The sequence below is a fragment of the Rhodnius prolixus genome, unplaced genomic scaffold (genome assembly GCF_049639745.1).
Source record: "Rhodnius prolixus isolate KJV_2025 unplaced genomic scaffold, Rpr scaffold_2, whole genome shotgun sequence".
NCBI classification, from domain to species: Eukaryota; Metazoa; Arthropoda; class Insecta; order Hemiptera; family Reduviidae; genus Rhodnius; species Rhodnius prolixus.
Window position 1 is genome coordinate 39,487,395 of NW_027411592.1, and position 21,848 is coordinate 39,509,242.

Genomic DNA, 21,848 nt, shown 5'->3' on the forward strand with positions numbered 1-21,848 from the left:
TAATATAATAAATTTTCACGGTTTTCTTAAACATGACACTTGCGAAGTCTCAAAACCAATTAGAATTAAGTTAAAACGCACCTCAAAAAAAAAAAAAAAAATTGGCGGGTGTAATCCTGCCCGTGTAATTAGGAATATGCACATCATTTGACTTTTCTAATGTTCAAAAAATATTGTAGATTTGAGTAGATCAATGGGCTAATGTATTAAGCCGGTATAATAAATGCGCATAATTTGGGTTGCTTGAAAATGCAAGTGAATGATGGTTTTTCCGCTGATACTTGATGTTTCCTAACTGTAAAAGTTTTTTTTCCTGATAATTATTGTGCGAATTTAAAATAAATTCAGTTTGTTATAAAGAAAATAAAAACTTCATCATTATTTCTAGTCACACACATTAAAAATGAAACAATGAGAAAACTTTTTTATTCCTTTGGTCTCTCATTAACTAACTTAATGAAAAAATAATTGAAATGTTTATATGCTTTATAAATACATATTTATCAAACCTTTATTCCTTTATAAATTAGCGGAACACTTTACTTAAATTTAACAGCCATCAAAATAAATATATATATATTTATATATATTGCAAGATTAAAATTAAAAAAATAGAGAAATTCATGGGTATCTCACATTTCTCAAATGTAGAAAGACTGTTTTTGTTGCAGATTATAATAATTTTTTTATTTATTTTATTTTATTATCAACATTAGTTAAATATTATTTTGGGAAAAATTTTCTAATTGCGTTCTTAATTGCATTTTTTTTTCTTTTGTCTGTTGCATGTAAGCTGTTTTATTAAAATAGATATAATAAAAGTTAGGGATTTTGGATTTAATAATTTTTGTTATCCAAATTTTTTGTGCTCCTTATTAAAAAAACAAAAACAATTAATTAAGAATAAAAACTAGGGTAGTAACTTGCCATAAAAGCAGTCCAAATTTAAACTAAATGTAATATGAAAATTAATATTTAATATGTTGACTTTCTTACACAATTAATACAATTTACACTATGAACTGTAATTATCATGTACCTGTAAATAAACGTTTTTTCATTACTGGATAATACTTTTATAGGTTGTTTAAAGTGCAGTAAATAAAAAAAAAATAATAATAATAATTACATAGTTAATTTGAGAAATTTAAACAATTTTAGATCTCTACCGTTTATCACCAATTTCTCTAGATTTTTTTTTTTATTCGTTACGTTATTCTTTTTAAAGGGCTAATGTTTTAGCAACCCTTAGTACCAATTTACTCCTAAAAGTAACAACTATTGCGACCCTATCAAATTAAAAGACAAAATAATTCTCCCGATACTCCTTCCTCAAACAAAAGTCGTAAATCATATGCTATCCGGATATTCTAGGTGGATCCATTAGAGAGGCTATTAGGTCAGATTGCATCCGTCAAATTGATGTGCCTTTCTGCAATTTTCTTAAAAATTGTTCCAATTATTTAATTACTTAAAAAGATAGTGAGTACCAAAAGAATCTTCCTGCAATCTCGATGGCTTACGACTGTGTGGCTAACTCTCTAAGAATCTATAAATTTTAGTTACATTTATTAAAACCAATTTGAATGAAAGTGTTCCACTAAAGTGCTATTCTGTTCTCGCCTATGATGGAAAACAGAAAACGTGAATAAACGTAAATTATAAAAACGTAATTATAAAAATCAATCATACATTTTGTTTGCATTTCATTTTATATAAATCTAGCAGATTTTTAGGTTTGGTAGAGTAGATACAAGAACTTTCATCTATTTAGGTTCCCTTGTTTCTAGGGATAGAAGTCAAAACGCCTTAAAATTATTCTTTTAATAGAGCCTCAAATGAAGGTAAAAATACGAAGATAGAAAAAATCCAGTATTGTAGTTAAGAGCGTCTCTTTCCTGATTTTTTTTTTCTGGTGCGTGTGTATTTAGAACATGGTTAATTTTTAGAAAAATTATAAAAACATTCTTTAATTTTGCATGATATCTAACAGATTTTGAAGCAACCCGAGTTTATAGCTAAAGCTAAAAAAAATATCGAAGTGACATCATCCATCTCTGGGGTCCCAGTGAAGTGGAGTACAGGACTTATATGGGCAAATCATGGGCTCCATAATCTGTCATGAAATTGAATAAAGTGCTTTATGCAAGTATTTTTTCATTATAATTTCTATTTTTTTTTTTTTTTTTTTTTTTAATTTAAGGCGCGTCAACATCTGATGAGTTTATTGGCTCCCGGAGCTTTTTACATTGCAGTGCCGGTCTCTGGTTCCTTCATTAGGCAACACTTGTCCATTACCGAATAGTGAACTGTAAAAAGCTCCTAGAAGAGAAAATCTAAGGGCCCGTTGCTGGATTCGAACCAGGGATTGTTTCGCGTGGAAATCCATCTTATTATTATTATTATTCTTAAAATTCGTTAGGTATCTAAAATTTTTAATTTTTAGTTGAGGTTAGTCAGAAGTGTTCGTTCACTAACTAAACTTTTGCTTTACTTCCAGCTCAAGTTTCAAAACATGTCGCTAAAGAATGTAGCGTTCACATGGTGCAAATATTTTAGTCTTCATCCGGTTTAAATTTTAGTTGCTTGAAGTGTCACAAAATGGCTTACTCTAGAAGTTCACGATATTTTTCATTAGGTAAAAACTAACTCATTTCTAAAGAAGGCAAATGGAAATAAATAGGTAAATGTGTTCATCATTCTTTAGCAGCGCTAGGTCAAACGACTGCAGTTTAAATACCTGTTATAAAAAAAAATACCTATTAAAGTAATGCCTATTTTTTTAGGCGGGCTTTACATTCAAATACCAATTTATTAGGTGTCGTGGAGGCGACACTTCCATCAAGGATTCCGTAAATAATACAAACTCACTGATTCAATTCTTTTACTTTCTCCCAACAAGCGTCTACAGATACATTACTTATTACTTTTTTATATATGTTCGTACTAGGAAGTATAAATTACAAAAAAATGTCATTAATCTTACAATTTAAAAGCATAAAATAAACTTGTAGATATAATTATACTTAGAATTAAACCGAATATTGTAAACTTATTTCTAATCCAAAATGAGCTATCGTCCTCTTCATTGATGGTTCTTCTTTTTGTCCTGTGTCTTTTTCCACCTTGAAGTTTCTTTTCATACTTTTCTAGTTCTTCCCTATTTCGTTTTTCTTCAGCACGTCGCGCTTCTTCTTGTTCTTTTTCTTCTCTCTGAAAAAAAAAAAAAATCACACTTTAGGTTAAGCAAAGTAAGTAAAGAGATTTTTATTCGTAGTTACTTACTTTTAATGTTATTTAGCTAAATGATTTAAAAAAAAAAAAAAATCGTATTTTTACTTATACTTTTAATCCTCTCTTCCCAACATTTACGAATTTCCGATTTAAGCAAACATTATTCTCTTAAAAATGAACTTCCTCTTACTTTTTGCCGAAAAAGAAAAGCGTTCTCAAATTTCAATAAATGTTTTCGCCCTTGTTATTTTATTCAACAGTTTGTAAAAAGTAAATAAATCAATACAAATTTAGAAGCGGCCTTTACGTCTAGGTGTTATTTAATAATGGCTGGCATATTTTAGTGTAACTTTTTCACATTAATTAATGCATTGAATCAAACCCGGATTAAAGCTGTAGATCAAACCAATTCATCAATGAATCTCAGCTCAACTATCACGACGCGTACCTACGCTCATGGCATTATTATTCGCGGAAGGTTAACTCCACAACTGTCCTAAAACTAATTTTCCTAGAAACGGGATTCAATAGTTATAAGATCTAGGTATATGCAAAGTAAATTGAAATAAAATGAAAAATGCGTGCTGTAAAATGGCGACTAGGAAATTTCGATCACTAAGTTATAGTAGGGTCGGTCACAAACGCAACTTAATTTTTTGTCTACCTGCGATTTTTTTAGATATTTTGTTCATATAAACCCCTGATCAATTTCTTAAAAACACCTTTTTGGGAGGGACTCAGGAGTTTTTTTTTTTTGTTCGGTGATGGACAGTGTTGCATGTAACGAGAAAACACTGCCCAAAGGTCTGCACTGAAAAGCTCCGGGTGTCAGTGGCCTCAGATGTGGACGCGCTTTAAGCAAATAATAACAAAATCTAACATTGCATTTGTTAAGCTGGTATTAACCTCATGTCTATAAGGGAATGAATATAATGAATTAACATTTTAGTGAAGGGAATATTAAAAATATGGAACAAGGTACAAGCTTGAACAGATTCAACTGGTGTTAAATTTTCATGCTGTTTTTTTTTCCTTTTTTTTTTTAATTCAAAAGGTTTTTGTTTTATTTGATAACCAATGACACTTATTTTTGCATTCCAACTTACTGAACTTATTATATAAAAGGAGAACAAAAGTTTTTTAAACTTACCATTTTCCTATCCAATTTTTGAGAAGTACAGACGAAATCACATTCAACAGAAGTGCTTGAAACCAAATGACAAACAACTTCTTTTTTTATTCTTTTACAAAGGCAATTGAGTTTTACTTTTTTCCTACATAGTTCTTCTCCTGAACATTTTCCTTTATGGCACAGATTTATACATCGATGACCACAAGAGTACTACAAACAATAAATTTAAAACTAAAATAAATACATTATATTGAAGATACTTAATGATCGATCATACAGTTCCTATTTCAAATCTTGAGTTTTATCAATAATTTAATTAATTCATTTTTTCCTTACAGCTACAAAGCATTTGAGAATAGAAACAGCCGTAAATCAAGCTTTGTTTAAAACCAAACTATGAAGATGGATGAAGATTCGCACAATAACGAACATTCAAACAAGAAAGAATAGGAAAGGGATAATAAGAAATGTTACCAGAACAAGCTAATTTTCCGCTTTGAAATAACCATTTCATATCGAAATCACAAAATCAAAGATTTGAAAAATGTGGTTAGGTCCCACAGTATTGGACAATATCACTGATCCTGCAATTAGAGACAGCAAGTGAGTGTGAAACATTGCAAAAGTTAAATTTGCTGCACTGATTCTCAATCTCTAATCCTAAACCAGTCAGGGATAAAAGAAAAATTAAGTACTAATTTACCAAAAAATTTCAACTTTTTACAGTTACTAAACAAATTCATTTACACAAACAAACCTCTAGATACCATTCAAGAAAGCATAAGCTCAAAACCATTTCACTAAAGTCAGAACATTGACAATTATTCACTTGTATTTTTATTTATTTATTTATTTTTTTTAATTATACTCGCTTTTACAGCGTCCCTTTAGCTTCGGATGTTCCTACTAGAGCAAACATACCAATTTTTAAACATATTTAAAAATTCAGCTATGTATAATAGCTGAATCAACCTCCGTTTTACTGGAATGTGACTTCAGTTTTTTTAAAATTTCTTTTATTTTCGTAAGCTCATATCATATAACCAACTCAAGAAGCGTCTGGTGATTGTGGTGGCAAAGCTTTCTTTAAGCTCTAAGTCTGAGCCTACCAAAATATTTTTGGAAAAAAAAGAAAATACTGCTTTTATTAGTCTTTTGTAAACACCTATATTTCAGCATACAAATAAATGCAGCTTTGATAAGCAAATTATTATTAATTTCGTGCTTAGCGAATAAAAGAGGCCTGAACATTTAAGAATTATTCCAAGAGCTGAAGATTTTCGCAGCCTCTCGAAAAATATTATTAGATTCCTTCACTAAATTAAAATTTTACTCTACTATACCCTGAGGCAATCCAAACATATTCTCACATTTGGCATTTCATGATTAGAATGCAGATAAATCCGACATTTGTCTTTAAGAGCAGTTAAACTGAAAGAAAATTGATTCACGATCAGTAGGCGCCACAATTTACCTCTAAATAAAATAACCACTTTCCGCTTCCATATTAATAAAAACAATTCAAAAATCTAAAATGTATTTCATCTTACAACTTTCAACTTTGAGATAATCAATTTTTTTGGGATACTGAAAGTAATCTCACAATCAAACAAGATTTATACCTCTTCCAACCTATAATCATATCTCTACAGATGAAGTAGCCAAACCTGCTGAAAAGGAAAGATTTTTCTATTCGAACTGAAGACCAAGCGATTTAATCATCATAGTGAAGTTCTTCATATTGTTAATATTGCAAAAATACACTCATTTCAGCACTATTCAACCCGTCAATCGAATTTAACTAGACTTTTCGATTTCATGTTATTTCATCATTATAGTTAATTTACTCACTAATTCTTGAATGTTGTTAATTAACAAAAGTTCTTCCTCTGAGAAGTTCGAGCAGGAAACAAATTGGAGTGATAGGTTATTTAATTAATTAAAAGAGAATCAAAATATAAATGAAACATAGCTGAAAATAGTAAATTACAATTATTTAATTGCGTTAAGCTGTTAGGTCACAATAGCGCATATCGAAATTTCACTAATGGAACTAAAATTGAAATTGCTTACTAAGCGTGAAAAATGTCTAAGTATAAACTACGCTGATCGTTTAAATTCTTCAGAAGTAGAAAAAATAATATCTTGGAGGATGATAAGCGAAAGCATAAGCGTGGTGCACGCTCTTTCAGATTCCCAGTCCAAAGAACAAACTTCCTAATTGGTGATTCAAAAATTGTTGTTCCTAACGAAAGGTTACTCTAGATCTAGAGTTATCTAAAATCTTAAGGCTTTATCAATTTCTTGGACGATTTATTTCTACTTGTAAAGCAGCGAACGACATTCTTAACATGGCAATAATTTCCAATTAAATCTTGGGAAAATTCAATTCTTATTCTGTTTGAACTTGGTACAAATCAAAATAAAGCAATCCAAAAAGAAAGATAAAAATTAATTGCAAACCCATCTTTAAAAAATTATTATATATAAATGAAATATAAAATATATATGAAAAAAACTGTAGCAAATGACTTACCATTTTAGGACACTGATTACCGCAGGAAAGTACTTGTTCTTTAAACGCATCATCACCACTAGTCCATTCTGAACACTTTATATAGACAGAGTTAATGAAACAATGACATCTCATCTTGATCGTGGTGGTACATGGAGGACATGGTGGAGGATGACAAGTTAGGGGACAAGGATGAGTGCAAGCTCTTTCAGCTTCACAGTCCAAAGAGCATTCTTCACAAGTATCTCCACACCCCTAAAAAAAGCACAGCTTTAATAAAACTATTTTAATGATCGTTATTTATTTTTATTATTTAATTTTGTTTAATGATTTAATAGTCAGTCAATATCTGAGAAAGCGCTTGGAGCTTTCTTCAGTGCACTGTTGGCCTCCAGACAGTTTTCTCATTAAAGACAAAACTGTCCATCACCGGACAATGAGCTGTAAGAAGCTCCTAGGAAGAGAAAATCTGAGGGCCAGCAGCTGGATTCGAACCCGTAATCTCTGTAACCATTCAGCAAATCCCTTCCTTAACAATAATAATAACAATAACAAATTATTAGGGAAGGGATTAGCTATGAGGTTAGCATACTGGACTCCCGCGCGGAGGTCCCGGGTTCGAATCCAGCAGCTGACCCTTAGATTTTCTCTTCCTAGGAGCTTCTTACAGCTCACTGTCCGGTGATGGACAGTGTTGTCTGTAACGAGAGAACACTGTCCGGAGGCAGGCAGTGCACTGGAAAAAGCTCCGGGCGCTAATGACCTCAGCTGTTGATGGGCAAAAAAAAAAAAAAAAAAAAAAAAAAAAAATATTATTTAAATCTGTAATACAACTTGTCGATCACCATTTCTCTCTCACCTCTTGAAGTTCTTCTGATTTTAAATTTTCTGGTAACTGCCTTGCATTGATAACGGTGTGACATAATAAATAACAGTGATGATTTGAACAGTCTAATAAACGACCACAGATCCTTCCACAAGATTGTTCAAAGGCTCGATGGCAAGGTAACTGCAAAAGTTCATGTTGTCCAGGACACCAGACCGGCATCAGTACATTGCAAGGAGGACAAGGTAAGGACTTCACTTCTACAGGCGCTGTCACCTAAAACAATTAACATAATTAGTTGTTTCTTTAACCACTTTAAGTAATTTAAGTAAAGCCCTCATTCTATTTTAACTTGGCCTTACATTTAAAACTTACGCTAAAACAAACCATTCCCGCAATAAATGCGGTTCTCGCTATAACGGGGTACAAGTTTTGAAACCAATAGCTCAACAATGACGCAACTAATGCACATAGTGCCTGCAGTGATGGTCGGTTGCGAAATTTTTGGTTTTTGCAAACCCCCACGCATTATCCCTCATTATCATAACACGAGAACATTTAATATTTTACAGATACCTACATTTTATGCACAAACACTGGCAGTTGAAGCCAAAAGAGCTTTTGGATCGCATGCAATTGGCTTACAGTTACCAATCTCTTCCTTCTAAATTTACAATATATTCTCCGCTACTAATTAGTAGTTTTTTAATGAGCTGTTTTACCTTTTCCCACGGCGTGTCAGGCTTGTAGTCAGGAACTGCACTAACAACTACTGAAGAATGACAAGGTAGTTTACAATTATGACCACAAATTCTACTTTTCTCGCAAGGTAATTTGCATGTAGGGCAAGAACCAGGATGGCACTTATGATCCTCTCTTGCACTGTGATGACAATCAGGTGGAATTCTAAAAATTATACAGATACAGGATGATGTACGTATTTAAATTTGTGTATTGATTATTTAATAAAAAAGAAAATAAATTCAAAAATAGAAACATATTTTCTTACCTACAAAGTTTATTGCAACGAATAATTATTCTTTTTTTTGAAGTGCCGCAAGGAACAGTTAATGATGTGCCACCACATCGACATGTCAAAGTCTTTGTCATTTGACAAGGATAACACGGACCTCTGTGGCAAACCGAGGTACATTTATGCTGACCACAAACAAGAGTTTTTCCGCATGGCTTTTCACAAGGTGGACAACGTCCATCACAGCACTTGAAATAAAAAATTGCAGATTACTTTCACCTCTCTTGACATTTACACTAATTTGTTTACATTAAAATACAATTTTAGAGCTCAAAGTAGAACTTCTTTTCCTCGTAACAGTGTGTAATGTATAATTATACGTGTATAATACATAGGAAGTTCGGAATTCCCCACGAATATATAGCGTGAAATACTTGCTATTTTGATTGACAAATTATGGTAACCATAAGTGTATGTTCTTAGTGGAGAATGTTCTGCTGAAAATGAATCTTTAAAAAATGTATTTACTCTTAGGGATATTGCAATCTGCATTAAGACACCCTTACATGTTGACTGTGAAAATCTTCTCAGAACGTACAACCCATTAAAAAATAATTTATGAAATTATGGATCCATCGACTTAACATTCTGGCTACAGGCAAAATCAAAAACTGCTCTACTATGTTTTAAGAGAACTGACCAACCTTTCTATTGCAAGTGTGCGTATGACAGTCTCTAAGTCCCTTGCATTTTGTCTCACATAGATACTCCTTCTGGCACGGTACCTCTTTCTTATGTAGTCCACATCTGCATGATTTTATCAAAACTTCCATACACTACACAGACAACATTTTAAACAAATATAATATAATATACAATTAGATAATAAATTAAAAAGTTTGTCTTTATAAAAAGAATAAAATTATAAAACATTTAAACGAACTAACGTTTCCGCAAGGTCCGCGATGACATCTTTGGGAGCAGGTGTGAATACCACAATCAAGAACTTTTCCACAAGTTCCTCCACATGTAGGAGCCTCCTCAACACAAGGTAAGACATACGTCTCATGTCCACATGGGCAAGCTCTAGGTAATGTTTTTGGACAACAGCCACAGTCTTCACTATGACAAGTCTTCTCACAAGAATGAAAGCCACAAGAGTAGGGTTTGCCACAAACCTGAAAATTGATAATTTGGTTAAGAATTTATAAAGGTATCATTAGAATAATAAAAATAATGCAAATGAGTGACCTTATCACACTGCCAAGAATACTGTGCACAGTCAGTCAGTTTTTTATTTAATCGACACTGACATGCCACTAGCGATTGTTCCTTACATGGAGGACAATCACCACTGTGGCATATCTCAGGACAAGAATGTTTATCGCATTTTAGTTTCCTGCCACAAATACCTCCACAACTACGTTCTTTTTTACTGCATCTAACTGTCTTGGAAGGGCTCTTTTTGCAAAAGCACTGAGATTTTACCATTTTGGGACAAGGAGGGCAAGGTCCTGAAAAAAGATAAACAATAAAACAAAAATCTATAAGATTTTTAAAAAAAATTCGATTAAAATACATTAAAAGAAGCTTAAACAAGGAAATTTTTGATTCCGTTAATTATTTATCTGAAAATTAATTTTCTCGATAAAAAGTTCCTATGTTTTGCTTAAACTTTCACAACTACAATCATTTATAATCCCTCAATTGTATATAAAAACTTTTTCCAGATTATTAACGGGAGGTGATTTTGATGAGCTTATAATAAAGTACATTTAAGCCGAAAAGTGGTTCCATTGCCTTAAAATGATTCTACTTCTACATATACATAAATCTTATATCAATTTAAAACTATATACATATAAACCAAACTTCGATCTTCTCTGCTGGATCCGATTGAATTTTGGAATTTTTTCTAAATTCTCAGGAGAGGATTGATCACTCCTCAGCATGTATTGATTTATTTGTAAATTCGTTTCTGCTAATACGCTTGTGCCCGAATATGACCATCAGACACTGTAGTGTTTTAGGCTGAAATGACAAAGTCATCATAGTTTGAGAATATAGAAGAAGAAGAAGTAGTACTGAACTGTATGTTATGATTTTATTCCAAACCCGCATTAATCCAGTAAATTTATGTATTAATTTTTTTTTTTTTACTTTTAAAAAAAGGATAATCATCAGTCTGGTTATAATGGTGCCAGTGTTAAACCTGTACTCTTTAGAAAGTTAAATAAAATAAATTTAGATAAAACACATAAGCTTATTCGAACATTTTTAAGTGGGTGAAATCACGAGTTGAAGTATGAATGAAATATCTTTGATTTTATCGGACGTAGCAAGCATGTTTCTTGAATCCCTTTCATCGTACTTTCATTCATCAACAGAGGTAGATTAATCAGTTTTGAAGGTTCCGTTTGTTGATAATATTTCAATGTGAATTCTTCGATCTTTAATCCGCTAAACAAATGTTTTTGAAATTATCTCAAAAACTCTCCTACAAATTTTTGTCTAAACTACGTTTTTTAATGCATTACATACATCTTGATCTATACGTTTTATCCGAATTATTCTTCAAAGAAAATACAATTATGGGAAGTTCAAAGAAGGGATGAATGTAGACTTCACTATTAATGTTATATCTTAGTATAATAAATGGTTCGACGAACCATTATGAAATCTGTAGAATGTTAGTAATAATATGTTTGAAATTCCGAATTTGAACTTTTTTTATGTGTTAGAACTTCTAAAATTGTAATAAGAGAAAGTTCACACAAATCTACGTAGGTAATTTTTATACCGCAATTCGAAATATTAAAGTAAACAATACATATAAACGTCAATAAAATTTTTTGGACATTCAAATAAAAAAGGTTTCAAAATTAAGAATATAACAGGGAATATCTCTCAACAGGATAACTGAAAATTAAAACACAATCAGAAAACTTACCAGGATGGCAAAGAAGCAGGCAGTCGTGACCACATTTTGGCTCTAGAGGTTTGTTGCATGTATCTCCGCAAGAATGAGGTATAAGCCATGGATGAAATTCAGGATTCAATTTATTACCACAGAAACATAGGTAATGATTAGGAATGCTATCAGCTTTATAGTCTTTGCGGCATTTTGGGCTTAAAAAGAAAAAAGAACGAATACTTTTTACAATAAAAATTATTTCTAAGCAAAAAAATCTGGTTTGCTCACAGGACATTTCTCGTTCAATAGTCACGGTTTTATTAAACATTTGCATTTTTACTCAATTTCAGTTTGCATCAAAGAAGGCTCTTTACAACGAAATGCCTTAAAAGAGTAAACAATACCCCAATTAATTAATTCAATTTTCGTAAAAAAATTCACACAAGGCGATAGACCTAATCTATGTAGATGCATGTAAAATTTAAAAGAAAACGTTCAGTAGATTCCCATCTCTGGTCAAGGATCTTAGGAAGCAAACTACCAAAGGAACATTCACTCAATACTCAGGGCCCAAAGAGAAGAGGAAACTTTTTAGATTCATGCATCTGTTGGCAAACATCTCAGTTGCTCTTTCACAGTCACTACTTTCTTCCTTTCAATAAACTTTCTGTGTACATCTATATAAGACAATGGCTTCAAATGAATCATTATAGATCTACTCTTTAGGGCTGCAGTGGTTCCCCTTCAAACTGTCTTTCTAAAAGGTTATATTTACCATTGCCAATTGAATGTAACACCTTTTTTCTGTGTATCTTCAGCTAATAACTTCTGATGAGCAATACTATCCTTTGCCCAACGCTGGATGCAAAACAAATGAAAGAATCCGTAACAAGAATCACAACTCCAGATCTACAATAATAAATAAATAAAAATTAATACAATTCAACATTACAAAATATATACAAAAAGAAACTAATATTTACCGATTCAACGCGTTTAACTGATCCTATACATATTAGGCAAACGGCAGCTCCAGATTGGAACGCATTTTCTAAAAAATTCTGAGTGCGCCCTAAATCATCATTTGTTCCTCCAAGTAATGTATAATTTTTAAGCAGAGAGCCTAAAAATATAAGTAGATGTAAGTACATACATACAAAGTATACGTTTTACTTACTTTTAGAACGTACCAAGGACGTTTACATTTTTAGCGCTAGTTATCAAATTATTGAAACTAAAATACTCAAAAGTTGCTAAGGAATCACAATAAAAAGATCAAAAAAAGATAGAGTTATATTTTTTAAAAATAAAAGTTTGCTTCATTTGTCTTTTAATATCAAATTATCTTTTACAGATAAATTTTTTTAAAAACAAAGATAAAACACGATTTAACAAAAGCTCCTAACAATTTGTTGAAAACATCTTCACTGTTTTTTCCACAATTTTTATTTCCTTGATCCAATTAATAGTTTTTTAGTACCTGGTGTACCCTTCGCTTACTCTCTGAACAGCTCTGAAAAACGGTTTGCCATTCTCAAAATAACGACAGCAATTTCCTCTTGCGGAATTTCTTCCCATAGTAATGTTAATAGCGTTAGCAAGCTCTCCAGAGTTCCTGGGTTGGGGCTGATAATTATTTAGGCGTCTTTGTAAATTGTCCCAAATGTGCTCTATTGGGTTTAGGTCTGGTGATAGTGCTGGCAGCAGTAAGTGGGTAATGCCAAGACGACGAATTTCCTCAAGAACACATCTGGCACGGTGAGGGCGGGTATTGTCGTCAAGGAAAACGAATTGTGGCCCAATATTGTCTCGGAAGTATGAGACAAACCCCGAATAATGTCGTCTCTGAATCTCACCCCAATTAAAGTGCCCTGAATGATGTATAGTTCAGTAAGATTGTTGAGGGTAATTCCACCCTACACCATGATACCGCCTCGCGGTATGCTGTTGCCGATTGGATAAATTGTGGCTCAAAGCGAGAGTTTGGCCTTCCCCATACTCGCAAACGTCTGCTATCACTGGATAAACAGAATCTTGACTCAAAATTAGCAATGTTTGTTTTTGTCGTTTATAATAATGAATGCCAAAATAAGAGATAAACATTAAAACATAGAGCAAGTAAATTATTTTCGGTTATTTATAAATTTATTAGCAACTTTTGAGTAGTTTATAATAAAACTGACTACTATGAAGAAACATTAAATCCATCATTATGATAATAAATCGTCTGACACCCTTCAAACAAAAGCTAAAAAAGGCAAGCTGAGGCACACCAAAGGGATATCATATGATCTAATGAAAAACAAAATAATGATTTTACCCATAATATTCTCTGCTTCCAGCTCTTCTTCGTCTGATGATGACTCGTACTCATTTTCCAAGTGCTTTAGAATTGAATTTTGCAGTTTCTTTTGTGTTTCTCGAAAAAGTGCATCTCCTGAACCCCTTTTTTTATCTTTCTTATTTGAATTTCTGTCACTATTAAGTGAATTGCGCTCTCTCCGACGAGTCCAACAATTATCGTTCCCTCCGAAATGTGCCATGATAGAGAAAATGAATTTCCAATACTATAAGGAATGCTTAAGGAAAACAATTTAAATGTAGAAACAGTTCAAATCTTTAGAAAAAAAAGCAACAAAAATTTACCTCGTATTTTAATTCAAATCCAAACTCATGATTCAAAAAATTGTTTTATGCACTCTTCTAAGCTTTTTTTTTACAGAACATGTAAACGAGTTAAATGTAATCCAACACTTCCAGGACCCAATATGTTAAACTATTGAAACATAAAATACATTGAAATGATTATGTAAACTTATCAAAAACAAGCACTGAAGTAATGATTTTCTAGGGTATTACCAAAAGAGTGATCCACATTCTAAATACGTTACCAAAAGAATCCTTTATTAAATTTAGATAATTAACCTCCGTCAAGTACACAAAAAAAAACTGAAATTTACATCCTGCAATTCATATTAACTGCAAAAATATAGATCGAACATTCTTGCGTGAAATTCTAATGACACCACACCACAGACACGAACATATGGGTTTACCTTATTCAACCTGACTGACACGTTTGTGTGGTGTTGATCAGCTGATGCTGTCACATGTAACCTTCTTTAAGCTTTAAATTAAAAGTAAATACTAGTATTGCATAATTGTTTTATTTTTTGACGCATCAATGCCATTAGCGCCTTTATTATTATTAATCAAAAAAGTGATTATTGAGTTTGAATAAGTATAATAGCACTGATGCGGCTTCTACGTGTTGCTTGAACATTTTAAAAATGAAATGCTTCGAGAAAGCTTGTTCATCAATAACTTCCACCTTATTCTTAAAGTCTCTCTATCTCTCTTTCTGTAATGGCTGGTTCTTAGCAGATTTAATCTACATAATTTAACGTTCCAACTTCTTTGCACTTATAGAAATTATTACTTTCTAGACAGATTCATGGAGAGTTGATCTGAAATTGCGAAGCAATGTATTCAATGGCGCACACGAAAATTAATGTTTGGAGGATGGGGATCAAGGAAAGATGAATAAATCTTTAATTAGATATGCTACCTTTTATTTTAAGCTCATAAAGGCACACAAATATAAATATATATACGATTTCTGTTACATAAAAATATGAGAGTAAGTGATACATAAATCATATATAAATATGAGTGAAAAGTTCTGGAGAATTGTTCAAGAAGTTAGTTTGAAAGTGAATTTTTTATCCAGTCGACGTTCCGATTGTACATGCAATTAGAAGTAATCGCCTATTTCTTTCAAGAAGGGCTTAACGACACTAAGTAGGCGGACGTCGGCGGAAGCTCATACTTTACTGTAAACAATTTTTTCTAATAAATAAAAAGTAGTCATACGCAGGATTCGAACTAACGATCTCCCACTTACAAAGCCACGCCACGCTCTTGACCACTAGATTAATTTTACTTTCACATAACTTTTCTATTACATTGCTTCAATTCAATGCAACCCTGATTGCATCATTCAATGCTTGTTTCATGAATATAATTAAGCTACTTACAGGCTGCTAGTATTCTTCGGTATTATAGTTCAGATATTTGACTCGTAACGCTTGCGATGTGCAAATATTTCTGCCAATCTAACTTCTCGACATTCCACCACTTAAACTTTGCTACAGTAACCAGAGATCGAGATGTGGATTTCATTAAAACATTTAATATTTGGTTTCTTCAGTATTATATGTTTTCATAATAATAAATGTAAATAACAAATTTTATATTAGTTTGAATTTATTATTTTATTTTAATTTTTAATGAATAAATTATACATAATACACTTATAGCTAAGATGTAAAGAAATATATACATAATATTTGGGTTTAATATATTAACAATAATAATAATTTGAGAAAATAACTAAACGTTTCAAGTGTCCCATGGTTATCATGCCATCGCATTTTTTCTAATCCGTTAAGAATTTCCAAGGCACTACTTTTTTGATTCTGGTTAAAAATATATTTCTAACTAAGTTGTTAAGGATTACATAAATGCACTTGGATAATATGTTAAGAGTACTATACACAATAAAGAAACAAAGTTTTTATATAAAAGAAACATAACTTATAATCTAAAACTTCAAACGAAATTCCTGTCATTTTGAGTTTGCCTTAGGCAAATTTGTCCTGTTACCTTTCACAAAAATACATTTTTGAAATGAGATTCTTACAGTTTCCAATAATAGTTTTAATTAATATTAATACAATAAATTTGAAAAGAACATTACTTATAGGCAACAAAAGCATACTGAAACCTAATTGTTACATTATGCATATTACATTTTTTACATAAATAGGATGAATGTATCCAAACACTTTGTTGTAAATTTCAATTTCATTGAAAATTCACCCTTGTTAGTAGATAACACATAATTATAATATTAAGTGCAAAAAATAAACAATAAGGCAACATGGAAGTGAAAGATATTGGGACAGATTTTAATCTTAACGCCTAAACCTGCCAAGATAGGCGCCACAATTGGGACAATCGTGATGAACATCGACACAACTATCTATGCAACAAGGAATGAGGCAGCAACCGCACCAACATCTAGACATAAATTACACATTTCAATATGACACAAAAAAAAAATCTGCTTACAAAATTATCTCTTGATTCAACTAACCTCAATTTTTTGTAAGATAAGATTTGAAGATTAAGGGTTAAATGAATAGAGACAAATTAATTTTGCTAAGCCAAAAAAAAAAAAAATTAATTACCCTCTGATGCTATTTACAAGACTGAAGAAAAGTAATGTTGAAGAAAAACACGGAAAATGGATGTCTACATAACTAATCCATTAAAGGGATTAAAACATCTAATGAATAAGAGTTCTCATTGAAAAAATTAGTTACGTTTTGTTTAGTTTGAAAAAAGGTTGCGATAGACAGTCGATTAATCATACCTAACTTTTATAACGAGTTACTAAAGCCAAAATAACATTGCTAAAGAAAAGATGTCTCCACTAACTTCTCTAATTTTGCAAATGACTTCTTCTTACGCATTTTTCTAAAACCCCTTGATTTGTTTATAATAAATAAAAAAATTTCAAACATTTATAAATATACATATATACACCCTACTCTTTTTTTATACAATTTTGAAATAACACGGTTCACCAATATGAACAAATACACTTTTTTTACACGAATTCTTTGTTCTAGCACGAATCCCAAAAATAATTGTTTTACTTCTAATTTCAACAGAGTGATCAGAAGTCAGTCGGTTTATTACCACACATGTGTTAGTGACTTCGTCTAGTTGACATCACATAACTTCAAGGCTGTTTTCTTTATATTCCGGAGCTAACGGGGAATACCAGATTTTCACTATCACTCTTTTCTTTATCTCGTTGTATTTCAACTTGAACGCAGCGTTTCGTTATTCAGTGTTAATGTGTTCAGTATATCATATTTACTGACATATCTACTTATGATAGCATTTTTGATCCAGTTCGTAATGAGCGTACACTTTTGTTATCCAGTAACGATGAATAGTAGCGAAATTGATTTTTATTCCTAATTTCAATTGAAATTTTTATACGTTCTCATGGGCTGAATTTTCACTGTACACTAATTTTAATTTTTTTTTATTATTAAAAATGAATTGTTTTTGTTTTACAAATATGTAATATGGATTTCATTATTACTTTTTTGCACGTTTTTTGGGGGAAAATATTTAGAGTTTTTTCATCTTACACCATTTTTTAAAGTTGTGGAATACATCCTCAAATTTACCATAGGTTGCATGTATTTTTAAAATAGCATTTTTAATAATAACCTTAATTTAGCAATCTCTTTAGAAATGTATTTTGTCTGAAAGGATTTAGCACATAATTCTTCAACAATGCCGACTTAGAAGATTACTAAATCGCATAAAAAAACTATTTTAATACCGGTAATAATAACAAATAATAACTATAAATTTAATAATTATAAACAGACGAAATAAATTTTTAAATACAATTTAAACTTACCCCATTAAAAAGATAATGATTCCAGAAATGTAGGCGACAATGCCAGGTTCACGTTTTGTTGTCGATTCTATTTCAACATGGCAATGAGGACATATCATATGTGTTGGGTGTGGTCCAAGGGGAACCACTGTTGTTACAATTGTGGGAGCAGTTTTACCTACTACAGAATAAAATAAAATGTAAATTAATTAGGACTAATAGAAGATTTAAAAGAGCCTAAGGCAAACCTACTCTTGTAATTTTTGCTTAAACTTTTTTTAACATTTTGCTAAACCGTCTTTTGACGAAGACTGTAATTACTTTTCTCTAAGAACTTGATCGTTGAATGAATAGTACTTTTTAACCTAACATAACGTTGAATAACGATAAAAGATATTCAACGGTTCTCTTGAGGAGTAAGTATATTTGTAATTAGAACATACAGGTATGCCCTCTACACTTCTTTGGGCCCTTGCCCGCGTCGTGTGGTAGTGACCATATCACAGTTAGAATTTTATTTGCGAAGCTTTTGATCAATCTATGGTACCATTTCTGCAGGATTGTCATCCACTAAGTTCTTCGGCGACTTCGCTCCCACCGTTAAACATGATTCATGATGGTTTTTAAACGTCAGTAAAAACGAAACGGAAACAGAAGGAACAAGCAAAATGTTGCCTATAGATTAGAAGACTCGAAAATTCGGAAAAGAAGTTTAGCAAATCACACAATGATCCATCAGCAGCTTCTAAAAGGGGATTTATCTGACTATACTTTATTAGCAAATATTAAATAAATATAAAAAACTCTTCAGGTAAAAGATACTAAGATTGATTTAACTTAGATCGGTTGCGCTATGAAACCTTCAGACCAAAGGAGATTGTAGCACAGAAGGAACTGGTAGGGAAATTCCTCAACCTTTTTAGAAGGGGAGGTATCATCTATTAGAATCAAAGGGGAAGCACAATAAGCCTCTTGTGGCTGCCGTGCCGTGGGGCGTAGGTCTCGTCCCGTTTATAATTCTAGCGGTTTAGAAATTAATTTATACCTTATTAATTTGTAGATAAGCTACAGAAGACATTTACGGAGTTGAGAGCGTGGTTAAAAACGCGGAATGTAAGACATAAAATAATGTATGGAAATTAAAGAAGGTAATAATAAATATTATACCAATATTTACAAGCGGTTTTGCCAAGTTTGAATTAAAGGTTCCCGACAATGATAAGCCAATTTTAGCTAATCCCGATTTATACTTCTTTAATACGTTCCAGGTTACTAGGTTGATGAGGAATTTTAGGTAGATAAACCTTTTGGAAGACTAAATTATTAACAGTAATTCTGAAGCCCCACCCTTTTAAAATAACTTTCAGTTTCTCATCTCATCTCAAGAGTACTATTCAATTTTTTTTCATTTGTAATAATGGGCGCTAATAACCATGGCAGTCATTGTGCAAAATAACAATAATGCTTGAGCCTAGCCTCTACCTAAAGGAGAGGAACATCTAATTTACCCTCATTTCCAGTAACAAATATTATAATGCTGATTTCACAAAACTAGGAATTCGACTTTTAATAATTACCCATAAATGTAAACTCAAATTAATATATCCAAATAAGTACCTGGCTGTCCTTGAAAAGGACTGGAGGGTGGTACTCCTCCACTCGCCTCCGCATAACTCGGTGGGGCCGCCGGTGGAGGCCCATATCCTGGTGCGAATCCATACCCTGGATTGTATGGTGGTGGTTGCTGATTCATCCCTCTAGAAGAAAAATTCGTTACATTTCAGTCAACACCAATATTTTTGATAATGACAATTTTCAATGAATTCATTATTTCCCAGGCCATTACTACTGTAGTATTTTAAATAAGTTTGTTTTTAAAAGGCAAATTTTACAAAATGTTAATGCAATTCTCCAAACGTACATAACGAAATATCAAATCCAAGGTCTTGGTTAAAATAAATTAAGCACGTTTGAGGTTAAATAATGCAGAACACAAACTATTTTAACATAGTTTTTTGATCAAAGCCTAATTAATGTCATTAATACTTATATAATAGAAAATATTTTAATTCAGTAAGTATGATGGAGGTGCTATTGATATAACCTAATTCACTTAATGATTACCAATAACATGTCTTACATATGTAGGTAAATATTTAGATATAAAGAGGAAATTCTAATCTAAACGTAATATGTTGAATGTTTTAATGTTTATAATAAGAATTCGTTACAAAAATAACTAGGGCAGCAGATAACCCACAAATGTAAAGGAAAAATGAAATAAGCTAATCATAACAAAGAATGGACTAAAATAGACATACTTACTCTTTACTTTAAATATATAAAAAAATAATAAGAAGGGTTGAGAAAAAACACCAATTATTAAGAACTATTTAGATAGTTTGAAAACAATGGTCACTAACAAGCACTGATCTCCACTAATACCGACTTACGTACCATGTATTCATACAATACCAGTGTTGCCGATGGGGTAAATCAGAATTACCCTCTCCACTAGGTTCAATTACCCGTTTTTACCCGATACTAAAACCAGCGTTACCAACTATATTTTATAAGCGGGATATATAAAAAACACTTTGTAAGCTTAAAGGGTTATAAACAGTATGTAAATAATAACTATGATTAAATTATTTTATTCTTTATTTTACAGCTTTTATGTATTAACATAATTAGTAGCAACATTTTTATAAATTTTATATTTAAAATTATTATAATAGTCATAACTAAACAGAAAATAAACTTTTAAACCTCTTTTTTGTCCCAAATGTTAGTATTTAACATTTCCTCATTTGGTTCAAAATTAATAATATCATTATCTTTGTATAAAAAATTTTTGGTGATTAAAATAGACTTTAATGTATTAGTTGACAAATTATTTCTGTGATCAGTTTTTATATTTTTTATGTCACTGAAAATTCTTTCAACAGATACATTAGAGAAGGGTAAAACAAGCAAAAAGTATATAACTTTTTTTAAATTTTTAAATTCAAGTTCACCATCAGCTTTTTTTATATTAAAAATTTTAGCCCAGTAATCCTCAGTGTCCAAATTTATATCGATATTAAAATCTTTTAACTACTGAACTGTTAGTAATATAAGTAGATTAAATATATAAAAATGTTATTGCTCTTTACAAAAGCTGAATTCAGTCTAGATCGAATTTGAAATTTTCGAAAAATTATTTCGTTTGAGTAAGATGATTACCCGATTTTACCCGTCAAAGTTCAATTACTTGCTTACTTACCCATTCAATGTTGAATTACCCGAAAAATGGGTAATTACCCGGACATTGGCAACACTGTACAATACATACGTAGCAATGGCGAGAAATGCTTAATGATAGACATGACGTCATCTCGTTAGAGGTCAATTTCTTAGAACTTGTGTACATGTGTTTATAAACAGATATTTTTCCTGCAATTCTTACTTGCCCTCGGTCGTTAGATTTTTTGTTTGTTTCTCATTAACTGCCATTGGTGATAAAATATAAGAAAAATGTGTTTTTTTCACTTTATCTCAAAATCTGTATATTGTAAATAAAAGTCAAAATTCTAATCCAATTTCGGGCGTTGTGTTTAGGGCTAAGGCAGATTTTATTAATCAGGAGCACATATTTTTAAAATTTTATTATTTTATAGTTATGTACATTAAGTTAGAATTTTATTTAAAGTTTTGTTGTTCTTAGTATTGAGTTATGATAGAAGAATATTAATTGAAATTTAGAAATGTTTTTCAGAGAGATTGGA

The 21,848-nt window shown here is 31.4% G+C and overlaps 3 protein-coding genes across 8 annotated transcripts in view; 1 reads left to right on the forward strand and 2 right to left on the reverse strand.

Moving 5' to 3' along the window:
* LOC141449629 (uncharacterized) overlaps positions 1-7,051 on the forward strand; it is a 26,497-nt gene extending 19,446 nt beyond the window's left edge. The window contains exons 11-13 of one of the 4 annotated variants that reach the window (XM_074119221.1): positions 1,994-2,145; positions 4,705-4,969; positions 6,911-7,051. In XM_074119221.1, coding sequence (XP_073975322.1) covers positions 1,994-2,000 — 7 coding nt within the window. In that variant the 3' untranslated portion in view covers positions 2,001-2,145; positions 4,705-4,969; positions 6,911-7,051. Of the gene's footprint in view, positions 1-1,993; positions 2,151-4,704; positions 4,970-6,018; positions 6,888-6,910 lie in introns of those variants that run through there. The other 3 variants (XM_074119219.1, XM_074119220.1, XM_074119222.1) reach the window with 3 other exon arrangements.
* Positions 2,871-14,661, reverse strand: LOC141449631 (NF-X1-type zinc finger protein NFXL1). Of its 2 annotated transcripts, none has more exons than XM_074119223.1 (15): positions 14,454-14,661; positions 14,241-14,370; positions 13,915-14,173; positions 12,578-12,717; positions 12,370-12,503; positions 11,631-11,809; positions 9,932-10,194; positions 9,628-9,858; positions 9,385-9,516; positions 8,717-8,928; positions 8,430-8,613; positions 7,741-7,983; positions 6,903-7,136; positions 4,385-4,576; positions 2,871-3,213 (listed from the first exon to the last, which is right to left on the reverse strand). In XM_074119223.1, the coding sequence occupies exons 3-15, from the start codon at positions 14,135-14,137 to the stop codon at positions 2,983-2,985; spliced, it is 2,598 nt and encodes an 865-aa protein (XP_073975324.1). In that variant the 5' UTR covers positions 14,138-14,173; positions 14,241-14,370; positions 14,454-14,661; the 3' UTR covers positions 2,871-2,982. The 2 variants fall into 2 exon arrangements, with proteins under 2 accessions (XP_073975324.1, XP_073975325.1); XM_074119224.1 differs by having other exon boundaries at positions 13,915-14,161; positions 14,454-14,655.
* A 483-nt stretch (positions 14,662-15,144) lies between these two features.
* On the reverse strand, positions 15,145-20,548 carry LOC141449642 (LITAF domain-containing protein-like). 2 transcript variants are annotated; one of them, XM_074119242.1, is made up of 4 exons: positions 20,407-20,548; positions 19,699-19,838; positions 18,103-18,262; positions 15,145-16,676 (listed from the first exon to the last, which is right to left on the reverse strand). In XM_074119242.1, exons 2-4 carry the CDS (start codon positions 19,832-19,834, stop codon positions 16,571-16,573), a joined length of 402 nt encoding a protein of 133 aa, XP_073975343.1. In that variant the 5' UTR covers positions 19,835-19,838; positions 20,407-20,548; the 3' UTR covers positions 15,145-16,570. The 2 variants fall into 2 exon arrangements, with proteins under 2 accessions (XP_073975343.1, XP_073975344.1); XM_074119243.1 differs by lacking the exon at positions 20,407-20,548 and adding an exon at positions 20,222-20,379.
* Positions 20,549-21,848: the final 1,300 nt, after the last annotated feature.